The sequence below is a fragment of the Etheostoma spectabile genome, chromosome 12 (genome assembly GCF_008692095.1).
Source record: "Etheostoma spectabile isolate EspeVRDwgs_2016 chromosome 12, UIUC_Espe_1.0, whole genome shotgun sequence".
In the NCBI taxonomy this organism is placed as follows: domain Eukaryota; kingdom Metazoa; phylum Chordata; class Actinopteri; order Perciformes; family Percidae; genus Etheostoma; species Etheostoma spectabile.
This window is the reverse complement of record NC_045744.1, coordinates 5,349,876-5,369,825: the sequence shown is the minus strand read 5'-3', so window position 1 is coordinate 5,369,825 and position 19,950 is coordinate 5,349,876. Positions and strand designations below refer to the sequence as shown.

The 19,950-nt window shown below is 41.0% G+C and overlaps 1 protein-coding gene across 2 annotated transcripts in view; it reads left to right on the top strand.

The window, feature by feature from the left end:
• The window catches only part of LOC116698792 (uncharacterized), a 30,121-nt gene that overhangs the window by 6,412 nt on the left and 3,759 nt on the right, over window positions 1–19,950 (top strand). For both annotated transcript variants that reach the window (XM_032530983.1, XM_032530981.1), the window contains one exon: window positions 13,258–14,021. In XM_032530983.1, the coding sequence (XP_032386874.1) occupies window positions 13,326–14,021 (696 nt within the window). In that variant the 5' untranslated portion in view covers window positions 13,258–13,325. The remainder of the gene's footprint in view (window positions 1–13,257; window positions 14,022–19,950) is intronic.

Here is a 19,950-nt window from a genome sequence, read left to right as displayed (position 1 = left end):
GGGGGAGTCTGTGTTTCTTCCTAATCCTAACTCACCAGAGAGCAGAAAAAATGCAGCAGAGAGATCAGCTGAAAGACACAATAGGAGAGGTTAACATACATCTCCATGGAAGGAAGAACGTGAAAATTACATGTTACAAGCACCTATTTCAAAAACTATTAAACTATCAAATAGTTAGTTTTCTGCGATCAAAGTCAAAACAGGTTGTTTCCATCAAAACAAACCGGGTTTTATTCGCGGTAGGTAGAACGGTCTCTGCGGTGTAGGTAGCGACAAATGAGCGGTCCCAGGCTCATAACGGTAGGTGGCTGCTGGTCTACCCGGGAGGTGTCGGTCAGGTGCCATTCATAGGAGTATTGACTATCTTGCAGGCAGCAGGAACTGATATCACTATTGACCAACAAAAAAAACCTCTAAAGTCAGTACCGCGCATTCACTGTTTTTGTTAACAGAGAAACAGTGAAATGCTCCTAGTGCTTGTTTCACAGGGGACACCATTTTTTGTTACACACAGGGCGGCACACTTTCTGTTACAAACAGGGAGCACACTATGCTTTTTCCAGACACAGGGACGCACACTCTGCTTGTTACACACAGGGACGCACACTATGCTTGTTACACACAGGGACACAATATGCTTGTCACAAACGACGCCACACTTGCTTGTGTACATACAGGGAAACGCCATTGTTGTACCACACAGGGACACACACTATGCTTGGGGACACAGGGACACACACCACTATGCTGATTACAACACAAGGACACACACTGCTGGTGACCACACCGGACACACACTCTGCTTGTTACACAAGTCAATTCAAAACTTTCTCTGTGGTCGTTTAAATAGACTACAAGATCTTTAAAAACAAAGACCATTCAAACTCTCAACAGCATTAAATATAAAGTAATTGAAATATACAGCACCTGTTTTGAAAGTCTCGTGGAAAACAGCTTGACACACTTTGTGTTTTTTTAAATAAAAGTTGAAAGGAAGAAAGGTGACCATCTCACACGTTCGTTGCTCTGTCTGACTGTAGCTGAGTTTCAGTGCCCATGAAGTTTATCCAGGCAAGCCTCAGTTTGTGTAAATCATGTGACTTCTATTCAGGTTACTGAACTGTTATCAAGTGGCCACCTTTGCACCAATAATTCTATAGGCCGCCACCTAGAGCACGTCCTGTCGGAGGTTGCTCTCTGTTAAACGGATGTTATTCTTCATGTTGTGTATGTAATGTAGCCAGTCAGTGGAAGAGACGAGGAAAAAGACAGAGAGCAGTGGACAAGGTGGAGTATTAAATTAAATGTTGAATGTAAGAATGGCAGATTGGAGTTCCCCGAGGCTCAGTTGGGAGAGCGGGTGCCCTGTTGAGAGTTACTACTCGAGCAGCCGGCCCCGGGTGCGAATCCGGCCTGCGGCCCTTTGCTGCATGTCACTACCCCCTCTCTTCTCCCCTTTCACAAACTTCTACGTCCTGTACATTAAAGGACTAAAAATGCCCAAAAAATAATCTTAAAAAAAAAAAAAAAAGAAGAATGCAGGGTGTTCAGTGAAAAACTCCATGAAAGACCTAAGTTAGTGTCTACTGTGATTAAAGTAATGGGTAGCCACGTCCAGGCTCACTAACGTTAGGTGGCGAACTTCAAGCTCAACAAGTATTCTCATTTGAGTGAGTCTGAATTTGGCCTGTTTACACATTACATGGCGCTCGCGGTGAACACGTTTTCAAATCCAAATGCTGGACCATCACAGGAACATACAATTAGTTCTTGAAAGAAAATTCAACTCCCAATGTTACAAGAACCAAAGAGACTTGCATAGCCACAGCAATTCATCCATGATGGCCCACGTCCAGCTCCAGTCAAGGGTCTTCTAGTAAAGTACAGAGCAGATGTAGAGAGCAAGCAAGGCAGGCCCCAACAAACAGGGTGGCTCCAAGTATGACAAGTTAATTTAAGACTTTTTAAGGACTTGTTTAATACCAATTCTAAATTAAATTAAGACCCAAATTACGATGGAAATACAAAGTGGAAATATACAGTAATCCTTTCAAGTAAACACAAAATTAACCGTATGGTAAAATGACACTAAATCGTTAGTTTAAGACACATTGACTTAAGGTGTGTAACCGAAAGCATAACACAAAAATGTAATTGCGGTCCTAAATTATATTTGTACAATATTTTTCAGAACATTTTGTCCCTGACCAAAATGGTTATAAACATCAAGTGAAAGAACATCAAGTGAATATTAAAAAATACTGTTCTTTTGAACAAAAAAATAATTAAATGCCAATTCCAGCTGCTTTTAAAAGGCAAGAATCTATATGATTGGGTGCATAACAGACACAGAGAGAGAGAATCAGATGGATATTAGTTGAGTTTGTGAGGACGCATAATGGAAGAGAGTGACAGCAGTTTGATTAGTGTTTTGGTGGTGTTGGGAATGTGTGTGTTGGTGTGTGTGTATCTTATGTGTGTTTTCAGGTCTCCTGTGACTAATGTTTGTTCACGTTTTGATGTCTACCCTGAGCTTTTGTGAATATACTTGGAAACCAATTATATAATATAATAAACAAAACAGTGACTTTGCACTTGAAAAGCCTTCCCAAAAGGTGTCACTTACCAATTATAACAATACAAGGCAATGAAGTCCAGACTGTTTTGGCTTGGTTGTCAGGTTCAGGTATCGTCGAACATAATCAAACGCACAGCATGTCTGAACTTCTGTGATGAGGTCTTTTGAGAGAATGGCGCCAATCAAATTTAGCCAAATTCTTCTTGTCCTTTCAGAGGGAAATGACTGTACAAGCCTTGAATTCTGGAAGCATTGCTGTGGAACACTTCTTCAGTCCCGGCATTGTGACCGTATGAATAGGTCTTGTCCCGGTCCCGATCAGCCCCCCCATCACCTCTGTATCAACCTCTGGTTGAGGTTGAGTGTTGGCGTGGCCACAAAACGGCTCGTAGGATCAGCTGGCATTGTTGCTGTAGATTTCCCTGATACATCTCAGCCTTGTAGGTTGACATCGTGTTGCTAGCGTGTGGAGCAGAAAACTAGGGGTTCGACTTGTACTAGCTATGTGTGTTTTTGCTGTGTACTGCGATTCCACCGCTCTGCTCCCATTGGCCCAAGTTTGAAATCTGCGACACATAATGCAGTTCGCTCTAACTAGCATTTTCAGGTACGACCTGAGCCAAGGTATCGTTGTTTAAAGCCATTTGTCTGAAATTGCATTTCCCGTGTTTCTAGACAGGATATCAACAATGCTGTATCACCTGCACGGCTGAGATTCGCATCCCAGCCAAATTACAAATCTCACTGTATTACGGCCACGTCAAACCCGCCATGAAGCAGTGACTGGTTGGAGTGGTTAAGGTAGGATAGCCGATGTTCAGGGGTAGGACCTGTACAAAGGGCTTATGTTACCGCGCAATGGCACGTGCAAAGCTACCGTAAAAAATATCGCACAACAGATTGCCGCCATTTCGCCGTGACATGACAAAAATATTTAGACCTACCCAATCTGATTTAGACAATTAGCTTTTTAAGGCCGTCATTTTAGGAAACGTGATTTAAGACCTTTTAAGGCCACCCGAAATATGATCCAGACAAAGTAACACAAGTCTGTCACCTGTTGAAATTTACCAAAGGTTATGGACAGTCAGTTTTAGTGAAAGTGTTGGTGGATAAGTGGTGAGATGATAAAACAATTAAAATCATGATGTGGGGCATAATGAGTAAGTGTGCGAGGAACATGCCAGCACTGCCCTTGATCTTTCTTAATCACGCTCTGACATAACAGCTGTTGCGTCAGCTCAGCACGGCAACCTTTCTGCCCAATCGCACAAGTCTATATAAAAAAGTAGCAGTACCCCATGAACCCTTGGGAACGTATTCCTGCATTCTAAAAACATTATGTAATTAATATGAACATGCAGGATATAATGAAAATCATATTCATCTTAAGTACGTATACAATGTAAAAGTAGTTATTGTTGTTCACGTACTCTTCTTTGTACGTACTTAATCCCACTACTTCTGGTTCAGTCATGGTGACTGTTCTTGGTCTATTGTGTGGAATAACTGCCCTCGCAGATAATACAAGGCATGCCACAGATCATTATCAATTTATTAACACAAATGAATAGGCACAGTTTGGAGGGATCTTGTCTACTTGAGGACACTGATAGCTGTCAATGTGTATGCCGAGATAGCAGCCAATTATGGCAGATGTTTAGCGAAAATCTGTCTTGGCTGTGCTCAGCAATATATCTATCAGACTTCATGTTTTCTGACTGTGACAGGTGACGTTTGAAGATTTTGCTAAATCCGCTTTATAAAAAATTCTGTCTAAGCTCATCAAGTGTCGGATGACAGGATTTGCTCCTCTCAATCAATGCTGATGGATTGGAGCAAAACATTGCCAGCGGGAAACAGTATTTTAAATTCAAGTAAGGTGGGAATCTCCTATGTATAGCATCGGTCGTATTATCTTCTTCGTGTAAACATCCTTGCAAAGACAGCGACTCTCACACGATAGACCCGTGTGATAGTAAGTCCTTTTGTGTCATGATTGTGGGTTTTCATGTTGTAGTTATGTTCATGTTTTAATTTGTCAGTCTCTCTGTTCTCCCAGATTAGAAAATGACAATGGTTTCTTAGAAACCTAATAATACCATTTATTTGACTCAAATGATTCGTGCCATTGGGGGTCAATAAGTCTGTTGTACTTGTCCGTATGATCTAACCGGGAAGGAGTAAAGGAAAAATGAAACTTAAATAAGAAGAATGGGGACATTAAGACACAGGTGCACACTAAGGGAAGGGGACAGGTAATCCCACACTGGCGGGGAAAAGTTACAAAACATGAAGTAAACAAGGACAACACTGGGAGAAACAGACAGAACTACAAAATGAAACAGGTAAAAACACGGAGAACAACACAATCAGGACACTTGGAGTAGTGTGGTCGCCCATTCGGGTCCTGACCACTGTGTTTGTGGCATCATGCCAGGTCGTGAGTAGGGCCTGGCTCTCCAATCTAATTTCCATTCCCAATTCAATTCAATTCAATTCAATTTATGTATAGTATCAGATTCATCCACAAGTTACTCTATAATTTCACGATAGGTAGTGTCTAGACCGCTCTATTAAATTTAAGATAGATCAGGTCTGACACACACATACATTATATGAGAGTAGGCTAGGACCACTCTAAAGTTTGACAGATAGAATAGGTCTAGACTTTCAACCCTCCTAATTTACAGATAGGAGCAGTTTAGACCACTCTAAATTTACAGAAGAGCAGTTTTAGACCACTCTATAATTACTGTTAGACTTAGGTCTAGACCACTTATATCTACGAAGAGTCGGTCTAGACTCTGAGTCCAAGCAACGCATATGCGTCTTGCATAAAGTAGAGAATAAAATTCCAAACACACACACCCAAAAGACACACTACACGAAACCACAAACACACACCATCAACCATAGACACACACGAAGGTTAAGTCAACAGACACATGCTGATCTCAGCATGGCCAGACAGGAAACAGGAGAAACCTGTTGCGGTCTGAGAAACACAAACCTCTAACCCTCACATATGATTAGGTCAGAGTCCGAGAGCTGTGTACTCTTCAGTAAAACTGTAAGTTACCTCACGTTTACTTCGACAACACATTACAAGTACCACAGAGATGGAATGAATACAAGCAAAGCAGCGGAACATGAAAATATCTCAGGAAAAAGTCCTTCATGATGTTTTATGAGTGCAGTACTTGTGGTTCACTTACAGTAAAAGCATATGCCTGTTAAAGGTGACCTATTGTGAAAGCAGTTCAGGTCCATATTTGTATTAGTGATGTACTAGAACAGTGGTGTCAACCGGTGGGAGTCCGCGCCCCACTCTCTCCCAGGGGGGGCGCGAGTAGACTACAGGAGGGAGGGGGGAAAAAAAACTGAAAAAAAAAAAATAATATATTAATTTTTTTTTTTTTTTTTTTCAAAAGCAAAAATCTAGCGATTTTAATGGTGTTTTTGGAGACTTTGTAGAAGATATAGCATGCTTGTGTTTTTCCTCAGCCCCCGGTCGGGTTTGCCCTGGTATTCTCTCTGCTGGGGGCTTGGTCTCTTTAAGAGATGAAAGTAAAGCCAAATAAATCTAAAAATGAAATGCCAAACAAAAAAAAAAAAAAAAGAAAAATCAACAACGTGACAGAGAAACATTAGAAAAGTAAATAAAGTACAAGCCGCCGTCTGAAACTGTGCTCTGATTTGAAAGGACAGTTGAAATTGCTGCACCAACAATCCTGCAGGATTTGATGATGATGAGTTACACATTTCAAAGTTCCTGGAAAAAACATGACGACAATCCCCGGTTTGTGAACTGGACCCTGCAGACAGGCTTAAGACCGTGGGACATCGATGCTGTCATGTGACAGGCAGGAGGGCCGTCAACAGGACCCGAGAATCTCTGGGAGAAGATCCAGAGGAACGACCTGGCTCTGGAGCGTTTGACTACAACAAGGTAGAACAATCAGCACTGATTTCAACTTTTTGGCACGTTTCTCAATGCTTGAGTCACATTAATAAAGGGATGCACAGAAACCCCAAACTACGAACTGAAACACCCTGCTTTCCATCCTCAGTCTATGAACACAGTAAACACATAGTGAAGTAACAAGTGCCCAGCAGTGCTTTAACTGTAACAAAAAAAAGAATAGAACGATTTAACATTTAACATTATATTAATATTGTTACAGGCCAGTTTATTCTCCTCAAGATCCAAAACTATGAGCCATTAGATTCATAAAACCAATTCTGTAACAACAGTAGTCGATTACGTCGACCAGACGTAGCGCTCAAAGAGCAGAAGAAGTCTGCCACCCCAGGAATTTTTTAGCGGCATTTCCGGCATTTGGGTGGATTTTGATGCCCCTATTCCTAATCTTTTACAACCCAAAACATATAAACGTTAATGGAATACATTGCAATAAGCTCTTAGGCCTTCGGTATCGCTTTGTATTAGTCTCCTTTAGTATACCTTTTCTTGTGAAGAATATGTAAAGTCAACAATGGAGCTCAGACATCATTTATTCATCTTTTTTACACATCTTTTGTTGGGGGACGTAACCTCCTAAATGTGCCACATGACAATTTTCACCTCAATGTGTATATATTATTTAATGTTATTATCAACCCTGGACTGTTTATTCAGCATGTTGAGCAAAAGTTCTGCTCATGTCCCAGATTCAAAATAGAACTCATCACTCTGTTTTCTGAGGTTTGAGAGAGTCGTGATATTTTGTTGAAAAATAAAGTAATATAGAGATAGAGTACTTATTTTCAGAAAAAATATCACTGCACCATGCTGCGGTGCACTACGTGAAATTTCTATATTCTGCTGATCCAGTAGACTCTCAGACCTCCTGACAGACTAGGAGCCCCCTTGGGTCTCTGGTCTCTGAATGAGACAAAGCTTACATCGGGTGGGAAAAACGAAGGTACAGTCAGAATACACGGAGCTTAAATGCAACATATGCTGCAGCATGTCGACAACGAAGCGGAGCCATGAACATGAAGCTGCAGCTTTTTGTGAGCGAGAGTGGACCATAAGAGGACGTCCGGTTTCACTTTTTCTCAGTCATCTTTGTCAAAATGCCTTGGGGGTATACTCAAAACATTTGGGCAAAATGTTTGGGGCTGAGCTCTGGCAGGGTGTGTGTTGTGACGCAGAGGCGGAGCTGGCGTCGGGTGCTCACGGCCCGGTTATGCCTCGGAAGTAGTAACAAGAGGTAACTCAATGGGACGTTCTGTTGCGTTCAGTCCAAGATTGCGGACAAGCTTGGCAGCTCAGTCATGGGTGCGTTTGTTGTAATGGAGTTTGGCCTCCTCTTGTTACGCATATACTCTTTGACAAAAGCAGAAATCAACACTACAGTACGTCAGCCTCTTTTTCTCCAGTTTTGCCTCTCGTTATTTATCTTTGATAGCGTTTGGGTCAGTGGAAACCTTCTAAAGTTTCGCAAACCCGAAACCAAACTCTGGGTTTTGCGCATCCCTACTTTAATCAAACTTCACAGCAAAGTACAGTTTTAAAGTGTACTCTCCTAAAATGCTCTACGGTCTTTTTTGTGAAAGTACCCAAGTCAAACTTTATTTAAAAGCATAATTAGGACGGAAATGCCCCGTTTAAGATTGACTATATAGAGCTTAGAGTAAAGTGCCTTTATTATTATATATTATTATTATTATTATATATTACCAGGGTCCAAGCGGCCAACAAATGGGTTTCCTAGGAGGGTGGTGGCGTTCTCTTAGAGAAGGGGTGAGAAGCTCATTCATCGAGAGGAGCTCGGAGTAGAGCCGATGCGCCTTCGCATCGAAAGGAGCCAGTTGAGGGGGGTAGGTTATCTGGTAAGGATGCACTCCTGGGCGCCTGGGACTCATCGTAACTCGTTATTTAAATTCACATGGGGAGGAAAATGGCATGAAACACAATGACCAGTTATTTAAATATTAAGAGTCACGCATTATACAATGTAATTACAACATAAAAACACTGTAAGCGGTAGTATATACATTAGACTAGCAACAGTAAGATTAAATAAAGGAAACGAAAATGTATTGTATACAGTGTACGGAGTAGAACCTAAATGTTTATCTGAATAAACAAAATATGTGGCATTAACCCAAGTATATATTGAGAAACAAGCTTACTGAAGCATACGTCAGTCTAATATGAGCTAAGCAATCATCATCAAAAAATATACATATGCACTTCAAAACTTTCTGACAATAATTAACAGAGCTATTTGAACAGTATAATCAGCATCATTTCACATATCGAGAATGCTAACAAAGGCATGTTACAAGTTGAAGATTGAAGAAGATAGTATGGAGAGATGATAACACAAACCATGAGGCTCAGCTCACATTCAACTTCCTGACTAAATCCAAGGGTGCAATACCCTACAGTATTATCATATTATTACAATATTAATAGACTATGGTAACCTTACCCAGATAGCGTATATGGTTGTTTCCACAGTGTGTGTGTTCCTTTAAGAACTGTAGGATCTTTGCACCTGGATTTAGTCAGAAGTGGAATTTTTGTTTTTGTTTTTTTTAGGATAATCTGATTAAATCTCAAATGACATATTGACGTTTCACCAGCGATGCGCCATGTAATTGTGTACAACAGGGCCTAAATTCAGACTCACAAAAATTGAGAATAGCTGGTGAGCTTGAAGGTCAGCCACCTAACTTAGTGAGCCAAATCAGACAGGTAGACACTAACGCTCAGGTCTTCTGGAGTTATTCACTGAACACACTGCATTCTTACATTACCATTTCATTAACTCCTGTCACACACTGCTCGCCGTCTTTTTTCTCTCTCTTTCAGCTGATGGTTAATTACATACACAGCAATGAAGAATAAAATCTGTTAACAGAGAGAAAACTGAGACAGGAAGTGGCTTCGGTGGGGGACTAGGTTGGGGGAGGTAGAAAGAGAAAGAGAAAGGACATAGAAAAATATGGACTTTATTGATGTCAACTGAAAAAACAACCATGACAACAACTCATTTTATGCAGCTAAACAGTAAGAAGACTGTTCCAAGGAAATTATGGGTGGCCACTTGATAACAGTTCAGAACCTGAAGAAGAAGTCACATGATTTACAAAAACTGAGATGCTGGTAAACTCCAGGTGAACTGAAACTCAGCTACAGTCAGACAGAGAACGAACGTGGAGATGGTCACCTTTCTTCCTTTTCAAAACTTATTCAAAAAACCATACAAAGTGGGTCCCAGCTGTTTTCCACGGAGACTTCAGGAAACAGTGCTGTATATTTAAATTTTATATTTAATGCTGTTGAGGAGTTGAGGTTTGGTGTAAAGATCTTTAGTCTATTAAACGACCCACAGAGAAAGTTGATCGACTGTGTGTACAAGCAGAGTGTGTGTCGTGTTGGTAACAACATGGGGCGTCCCTGTGTGTAAAAAGCATAGTGTGTGTCCCTGTGTTTGAAAGTATAGTGTAGTCCCTGTGTGTAACAAGCAGAGTGGGTCCCTGTGTGTAACAAGATATGTGTCCCTGTGTGTGTAGAGCATAGTGTGTGTCCCTGTGTGTGTAGCGCATACGTGTGTGTCCCTGTGTCTTGTAACAGCATAGTGTGTGTCCTGGTGTAAAACAAGAGTGTGTGTGTCCACATGTGTGTACAAGCATAGTGTGTCTCTGTGTGTAACAAGCATGTGTGTGTCCCTGGTGTAAAAAGCATAGTGTGTGTACTAGTGTGTGTAAGTTAGGGATGTCCCGTGTGTGTAAACAAGCAGTGTGTGTCCCTGTGTTACAAGCATAGTGTTCGTGTGTGTAGAGCATAGTGGTGTGTCCTGTGGTGTGTAGAGCAAGCCTAGTGTGGCCTGTGTTCGTAACAAGCATAGTGTGTGTCCCTCGTGTGTAACAACGCAGTGTGTGACCTGTGTAAAAATAGCGCATAGTGTGTCTCTGTGGTAACAAGCATAGTGTGCGTTCCTTGTGTGTAAAAAGCATAGTGTGTGTCCTGTGTGTGACTAAGTATAGTGTATGTCCATGGTGTGTAACAAGCAGAGTGTGTGTACTCGTGTGTGTGTAACAGCATAGTGTTGTTGTGTGTGTACGCCAGTTGTCGGTGTGTGACTAGCATAGTTGTGTGTCCTGTGTGTGTACTAGCATAGTGTGTGTCCCTGTGTCGTAAACCAAGCATAGTGTGTGTCCTGTGTAACAAGCATAGTGTGCGTCCCTGTGTGTGTAACAAGCATAGTGTGTCCCTGTGTACAACAAGCATAGTGTGTGTCCCTGTGTGTGTAAAAAGCATAGTGTGTGTCCCTGTGTGTAAGCGGAAAAGTGTGCGTCCCTGTGTGTGTAACAAGAAAAGTGTGTGTCCCTGTGCACAAGCCTAGGAGCATTTCACTGATTCTCTGTTAAAAAAACAATAAAATGAGGAGTTGATGTTCTTTGGTTGTAAAGATCTTTAGTCTATTTAAATGACAACAGAGAGTTATGTCATTGCTTTATAATACTGTAAATGATGAGATTGACATGTGCCAAGACAAATCCTCTGTTTATTAGTTCTATTTTTACATGTTTCTTTATCAGAAACATGAAGTAAGAGATGGCGTAAAGTGGTGCTCATCACTGTGTACATGCAGGACACACTGATAGTTATAAAAACCTTGTCTATAATTTATGCTATCTAATACATTTTGTGGGCCCTTTTTTAACGATCTGAGTGCATAGTGTAAAGCAGACGGCACAGGAGCTTTTAGAACATTCATTCATAAGTGTGTTCTGGTAACATGCAATCAACCAATCAGAGGGCCTCTCCCATTCCCTTTAACAGCCAGGCAGGTCAACCAATCAGAAGTCCTCTCCCATTCCCTTTAACAAACAGGCGTGTTTGGAGCTCGGAGCATTGCTGTTATGATGGAGGATTCACACCCTCAAATTTATATGAAATCTTCTGCATGTGTGTCCTTGTGTCTGTAACGAGCATAGTGTGCGTCCCTGTGTGTCTAACAAGAATAGTGTGTGTCCCTGTGCACGAGCCTAAGAGCATTTTACTAATTCTCTGTTAAAAAAACAATGAAATGCCGCGCGCGTTACTGATTTTAGAGGTTTTTGTTGGTCAATGGTGAGATAAATTCCTGCTGCCTCAAGATACCAATACTCCCAGAATGCACCTGAACACACTTACCTGTAAGAACAGCACGCCGAGAATGCACCTGAACACACCTCCCTGTAAGACCAGCACGCCCAGAATGCCCCTGAACACATCTCCCGGTAAACAATGTGAGCATTAACATTAACATATCATAAACATGTATAGAGGCAACATCTAGGATATCAGGATATGTAGGATATCAGGTGTAATCAACAGATAGGCATACATACATTGTTCACACTATCTGAAGATGGATAATAGGGAGAAATATCCTGACGTCTGTGCCAATCATTAATCTATGGCGGTAGGATATTATGAATAGCATCCCACATATCCCAAAGACCAAACGGATGAGAGACACTTAGTTTACATAGTTTATGATGATATTGTGCGCTACATTGTCACTAATATACAGTTCTGTGCATATATACTTGCAACTATGTTCCTAACTGAAACTTTTTACAAATCGCTTACACTAATCTCTAACGTTAACGAACATAATTTTATGTAATGTTTTACATAAATATTTCATTGGCCGGTAAACCTCCGTATAATTTGGCAGTGCCACCTACAACGCTGAGAGCACTGTGCTACCTACAGCTCTGATAGCACCGTGCTACCTACAGCGCTGAGAGCACTGTGCTACCTACAGCTCTGAGAGCACCGCTACCTACAGCTCTAAAAGAACACAGTGCTACCTACAGCTCTGAGAGCACTGCGTTACCTACAGCGGAAATAAAACACGGTTGTTTGATGGAAACAACCATGTTTGACTTTGAGCGCAGAAAACTAAATATTTGATAGTTTAAAAGTTTTTGAAATAGGTGCTGTAACATGTACAGTGAGGAAAATAAGTATTTGAACACCCTGCTATTTTGCAAGTTCTCCCACTTAGAAATCATGGAGGGGTCTGAAATTGTCATCGTAGGTGCATGTCCACTGTGAGAGACAGAATCTAAAAAAAAATCCAGAAATCACTATGTATGATTTTGTATGATGTACTATTTATTTGTATGATACAGCTGCAAATAAGTATTTGAACACCAAAAGATTGATTGAAAATCAATGTTAATATTTGGTACAGTAGCCTTTGTTTGCAATTACAGAGGTCAAGTGTAGTGTGTGCAAACCTGGTGAAAAACTACAGGAAACGTTTGACCTCTGTAATTGCAAATAAAGGCTACTGTACCAAATATTAACATTGATTTTCTCTGGTGTTCAAATACTTATTTGCAGCTGTATCATAGAAATAAATAGTTAAAAAATTGTGTGATTTGGGGATTTTTGTTTTTTAGATTATGTCTCTCACAGTGGACATGCACCTACAAAGACAATTTCAGACCCCTCCATGATTTCTAAGTGGGAGAACTTGCAAAATAGCAGGGTGTTCAAATGCTTATTTTCCTCACTGTATATAATCCAATACACTGACACTAGAAACCTTTATAAATTACATATATAATCCATGTTCAAATACTTATTTTCCTCACTGTATTTTCACGTTTTTTCTTCATGGAGATGTAGTGATTAACCTCTGCCTTTGTTATTTCAGGCTTGATCTCTCTGCTGCAGTTTTCTGCTCTCTGGTGCGAGGATTAGGAAGACACAGACTCCTCCATCATGGGCACCGCCGACCAGCTGCTGGAGTTGATGTTCTCCTGGATCGAGCAGAGGGAGCGCTGTGCAGAGCAGCTGATGAAACTGGCCCGGGAGCTGGAGTCGCTCAGGGAGAAATGCAACTTTAGTGAATCTGTTGGCAGCGGAATGTCACTGGTGGGAGCTGCAGGTCTGTTTGGGGCCGGCGTGGCTACTGTGTTGACCGCTGGAGCAGCTGCTCCACTTTTAGCTGCTGAACTTTTAGCACTTGGAGCAGGTGTAGGTGTCGCTGTCTCGGTGGTGACTAAAATCACTGAGCACTTCTTATCCAGCCACACCTTGAAAACGGCGCAGGAAATAGAACAGAAGGGCAATGAAATTGCAGAAAGAATCCCAAAACTGTTCCAGCAACTGAAAGAGAAGGTGAGGAAAGTTTATAACATCTTAGACCCAGATGAACTGGACCGATGTGTCGTGGCTAAAATCCTGGGAGCCGTGGCAGGACGGCAGATCGACATTGCAGCTGCAGGACTGGGGCTCGACCACATCAACAGTGATCCTGAACTGATTATTAAAGTTCTTGGTATTATGGAAGTTTTCACACTTACATCTACTTTACATGGAGAAGAACTGAGATCTTTGATTGCTAGAGGAGTGAAGCAACTCATCAAAAAAATGTCTAAAACTGCATTTAAAACAGCCTTTAAAGGAGGAGCCATGGTAAGAATATACATCATGCATTGTTACATTGCTACGCAGTAAATCACACAAGAATACCCACACTATTTAAATCAGGAGTAACATTTTTCAAGATATGCAAATGAGGTTTATTGTAGCCTATAGCTCAATAATAAAATGTACAAAGTCTTTGACTTTGACTCTCGGGCTCATCCCGCCGCAGACAAGTTCCCCCAAAGACAGTCCTACAGCGCCGAGGTCTTTATCCCAGCCAACTTCCTGTTGATGCCGTTATGTTCGCTGATTTGGCAGAGAGTCACCGGTAGCTCGGGACCAGATCATGGAGATTAGACCGCCGATGTTTAATGTTCTCATGTTTGCTGCTGCAGCTAGCAGCTAGCCAGCAGCCTGCTGTGACCATGTGGTGACCCGGTTCCCTGGTGCTGACTGACTCTGGTCCATCTGCAGAGCTGGCGTTATCCGCTCTAGCTGAGCTGGGAATCAGCTGTGGTAGCAAAGCTACGCGTTTCACACAGCAGGACTGTGGAACCCTATTGTTTGCGTTCACACCTTCACTGACTTGAGCTTTTAAAGTTACCGCAAGTCAATTTCAATGGAAGCTTCTCTCAGCTGCAAGGGGGCAAATCTGTCAATGTTGCGTTTTGGGCGTTTTTAGCATATTGAGCATCAATCAGAAAGTTGAAATATTTCAACTTTATGGTAATGAGCTATGATGCGGTTGATTGGCTAATGCAAGCAACCAATCAGAATTAGACGTCCTTTACGCTAGCTGATCCCTGAGAAACATACAATGTAAACTTTTGTTCCTACCAAAACATTAATTCTGAGGACAAGCTCATAATCGCTGTTGCTAGATTATCTATCATTTATGATATAATGTTGTTAGGGACCAGTTAGCGTTAGCTGCCGGTCACATGGTCTCTAACGGTCCCTCACAGAGAAGTCCTGCACGGATCACTAAGTTAGTCTGGTGGCTGCTTGCTCTGCCTGCACGCCGCTTCGGCTCAGCGGCTAACGAGCGAGCTAACTGCTAACAGACACAGCTGCGACCAATTGACGATAAAACTCCTGTCATTATATACGTAATTTATAAAAGGTTTCTAGTTTCAGTGTATTGGATTATATATGTAATTTATAAAGGTTTCTAGTGTCAGTGTATTGGATTATATATGTAATCTATAAAAGGTTTCTAGTGTCAGTGTATTGGATTATATATGTAATTTCTAAAGGTTTCTAGTGTCAGTGTAATGGATTATATGTAATTTCTAAAAGGTTTCTAATGTCAGTGTATTGGATTATATCTGTAATTTTTAAAAGGTTTCTAGTGTCAGTGTATTGGATTATATATGTAATTTATAAAGGTTTGTAGTGTCAGTGTATTGGATTATACATGTAATTTGTAAAGGTTTCTAGTGTCAGTGTATTGGATTATATATGTAATTTATAAAGGTTTGTAGTTAAGTGTAGTGATTATAACATGTAATTTGTAGTTTCTAGTGTTCAGTGTATTGATTATATTTAATTTATAAAGTTTCTATGTCAGTGTATTGGATTATATGTGTATTTATAAAGATTCAATTCTGTATGGATTATATACGTAATCATATAAAGGTTTATAGTGTCAGGGTATAATTATATCATAGAAAATAAGTATTTGACACCCTGCTATTTTGCAATTCTCCCACTTAGAAATGATGGGGGTCTGAAATTGTCATCGTAGTGCATCCCACTGTGAGAGACATAATCTAAAAAAAAAATCCAAAATCACAATGTATGATTTTTTAACTATTTATTGGTTGATCACAGCGCATAAGTATTTGACACCTGAGAAATAATGTTATATTTGTACAGTAGCCTTGTTTTGCAATTACAGAGGTCAAACGTTCCTGTAGTTTTTCACCAGGTTTGCACTCACTGCAGAAGGGATTTTGGCCCACTCCTCCACACAGATCTCTAGATCAGTCAGGTTTCTGGGCTGTCGCTGAGTTTGAGCTTCCTCCATAGATTCTCTATTGGGTTTAGGTCTGGAGACTGGCTAGGCCACGCCAGAACCTTGATATATTATTGCGAGATTTGGGGAAAACACACCTCCTCCCTGAGGTAGAGCATGAGAAGGTGGGTCGAGGCTGGGTCTTCCAACATGACAATGACCCGAAGACCACAGCCAGGAGAACCAAGGAGTGGCCCTGTAAGAGCATTCAAGGTTCTGGCGTGGCCTAGCCAGTTCCAGACCAACCCAATAGAGAATCATGGAGGAAGCTCAAACTCAGCGACAGCCAGAAACCGACTGATCTCGAGATCTGTGTGGAGGAGTGGGCCAAAATCCCTTCTGCAGTGAGTGCAAACCTGGTGAAAACTACAGGAAACGTTTGACCTCTGTAATTGCAAACAAAGGCTACTGTACCAAATATTAACATGATTTTCTCAGGTGATCAAATACTTATTTGCAGCTGTATCATACAAATAAATAGTTAAAAAATCATACATTGTGATTTTTGGATTTTTTTTTTTAGATTATGTCTCTCACAGTGGACATGCACCTACGATGACAATTTCAGACCCCTCCATCATTTCTAAGTGGGAGAACTTGCAAATAGCGGGTGTTAAATACTTATTTCCTCACTGATATATTCAATACATGACACATATAAACCTTTTATAGATTACGTATATATCCAATACACTGACTCTAGAAATCTTATAAATTAACCATATAATCAATACATGACACTAGAACCTTTAATTACATATATAATACAATACACTGACACTAGAAACCTTTACAAATTAAATGGATATCCAATACACTGACACTACAAAACTTTATAAATTACATATAATATCCAATACACGACACTAGAAACCTTACAAATTACAATGTATAATCCAATACACTGACACTACAAACCTTTATAAATACATATATAATCCAATACACTGACACAGAAACCTTTAAAAAATACAGATATAATCAATACACTGACATTAGAAACCTTTTAGAAATTACATATAATCCATTACACTGACACTAGAAACCTTTAGAATTACATATATATCCAATACACTGACACTAGAAAACCTTTTATAGATTACATATATAATCCAATACACTGACACTAGAAACCTTTATAAATTACATATATAATCCAATACACTGAAACTAGAAACTTTTATAAATTACGTATATAAATGACAGGAGTTTTATCGTCAATGGTCGCAGTGTGTCTGTTGCAGTTAGCGCTCGTTAGCCGCTGAGCCGAAGCGGCGTGCAGGCAGAGCAAGCAGCCACCAGACTAACTTAGTGATCCGTGCAGGACTTCTCTGTGAGGGACCGTTAGAGACCATGTGCCCGGCAGCTAACGCTAACTGGTCCCTAACAACATTATCAAAATGATAGATAATCTAGCAACAGCGATTATGAGCTTGTCCTCAGAATTAAGTGTGGTAGGAACAAAAGTTTACATTGTATGTTCTCAGGGATCAGCTAGCAGTAAGGACGTCTATCTGATTGGTTGCTTGCATTAGCCAATCAACCGCATCCTAGCTCATTACCATAAAGTTGAAATATTTCAATTTTCGATTAGTGCTCAATATGCTAAAACGCCCAAAACGCAACATTGACAAGATTTGCCCCTTGCAGCTGAGAGAAGCTTCCATTTAAATTGACTTGCGGTAACTTAAAAGCTCAAGTCAGTGAAGTGTGAACGCAAACAATAGGGTTCCACAGTCCTGCTGTGTGAAACGCGTAGCTTTGCTACCACATATGTTCCCAAAGCTCAGCTAGAGCGGATACGCCAGCTCTGCGATGGACCAGAGTCAGTCAGCACCAGGGAACCGGGTCACCACATGGTCACAGCAGGCGCTGGCTAGCTGCTAGCTGCAGCAGCAAACATGAGAAACATTAAACATCGGGGTCTATTCCATGATCTGGTCCCGAGCTACCGGTGACTCTCTGCCAAATAAGCGAACATAACGGCATCAAACAGGAAGTTGGCTGGGATAAAGACCTCGGCGCTGTAGGACTGTCTTTGGGGGAACTTGTCTGCGGCGGGATGAGCCCGAGAGTCAAGTCAAGACTTGTTACATTTATTATTGAGCTATAGGCTACAAAAACCTCATTTGCATATCTTGAAAAAATGTTACTCTGATTTAAATAGTGTGGGTATTTCTGTGTGATTTAAGCGTAGCAATGTAACAATGCATGATGTATTCTACCATGGCTCCTTTTAAAGGCTGTTTTAAATGACAGTTTTAGACATTTTTTTGAGAGTGCGTTCACTCTCTAGAATCAAAGATCTCAGTTCTTCTCCAGTAAAGTAGATGTAAGTGTGAAAACTCCATAATACCAAGAACTTTAATATCAGTCGTTCAGATCACTGTTGATGTGGTCGAGCCCACTCCTGCAGCTGCATGTCGATCTGCCGTCCTGCCACGGCTCCAGGATTTTGCCACGACACATCGGTCCAGTTCATCGGGTCTAAGATGTTATAAACTTTCCTCACCTTCTCTTTCAGTTGTGGAACAGTTTTGGGATTCTTTCTGCAATTTCATTGCCCTTCGTTCATTTCCTGCGCCGTTTTCAAGGTGTGGTGGTAAGAAGTGCTCAGTGATTTTAGTCACCACCGAGACAGCGACACCTACAACTGCTCAAGTGCTAAAAGTTCAGCAGCTACTAAAAGTGGACAGTGCTCCCGCGGGTCAACACAGTAGCCACGCCGGCCCCAAACAGACCTGCAGCTCCCACCAGTGACATTCCGCTGCCAACAGATTCACTAAAGGTGCATTTCTCTCTGAGCGACTCAGCTCCGGGCCAGTTTCATCAGCTGCTCTGCACAGCGCTCCCTCTGCTCGATCCAGGAGAACATCAACTCAGCAGTGGTCGGCGGTGCCCATGATGGAGGAGTCTGTGTCTTCCTAATCTCGCACAGAGAGCAGAAAACTGCAGCAGAGAGATCAAGCCTGAAATAACAAAGGCAGAGGTTAATCACTACATCTCCATGAAGAAAAAACGTGAAATACAGTGAGGAAAAAAGTATTTGAACATGGATTTTTATGTAATTTTAAAGGTTTCTAGTGTCAGTGTATTGGATTATATACAGTGAGGAAAATAAGCATTTGAACAACCTGCTATTTTGCAGTTCTCCCACTTAGAAATATGGAGGGGTCTGAAATTGTCTTTGTGGTGCATGTCACTGTGAGAGACATAATCTAAAAAACAAAATCCCAAATCACACAATTTTTACTATTTATTCTATGATACAGCTGCAATAAGTATTTGAACACCAGAGAAAATCAATGGTAATATTGGTACAGTACCTTTATTTGCAATTACAGAGGTCAAACGTTTCCTGTAGTTTTCACCAGGTTTGCACACACTACACTTGACCTCTGTAATTGCAAACAAAGGCTACGTACCAAATATTACATTTATTTTCAATCAAACTTTGGTGTTCAAATATTATTTGCAGCTGTATCATACAAATAATAGTACATCATACAAAATCATACATAGTGATTTTCGGATTTTTTTGATTCTCTCCACAGTGGACATGCACCTACGATGACAATTTCAGACCCCTCCATGATTTCTAAGTGGGAGAACTTGCAAAATAGCAGGGTGTTCAATATTATTTCCTCACTGTACAGTTACAGCACCTATTAAAAACTTTAAACTATCAATATTAGTTTTCTGCGCTCAAAGTCAAACATGGTTGTTTCCATTCAAACAACGTGTTTTATTTCCGCGTGTAGGTAAAGCAGTGCTCTCAGAGCTGTAGGTGCACTGTGTTCTTTAGAGCTGTAGGTAGCGGTTGTCTCAGAGTGTAGGGTAGCACAGTGCTCTCAGCGCTGTAGGTAGCACGTGCTATCAGAGCTGTAGGTAGCACAGTGCCTCAGCGTTTGTAGGTGGCACTGCCAAATTATACGGAGGTTTACACGGCCAATGGAAATT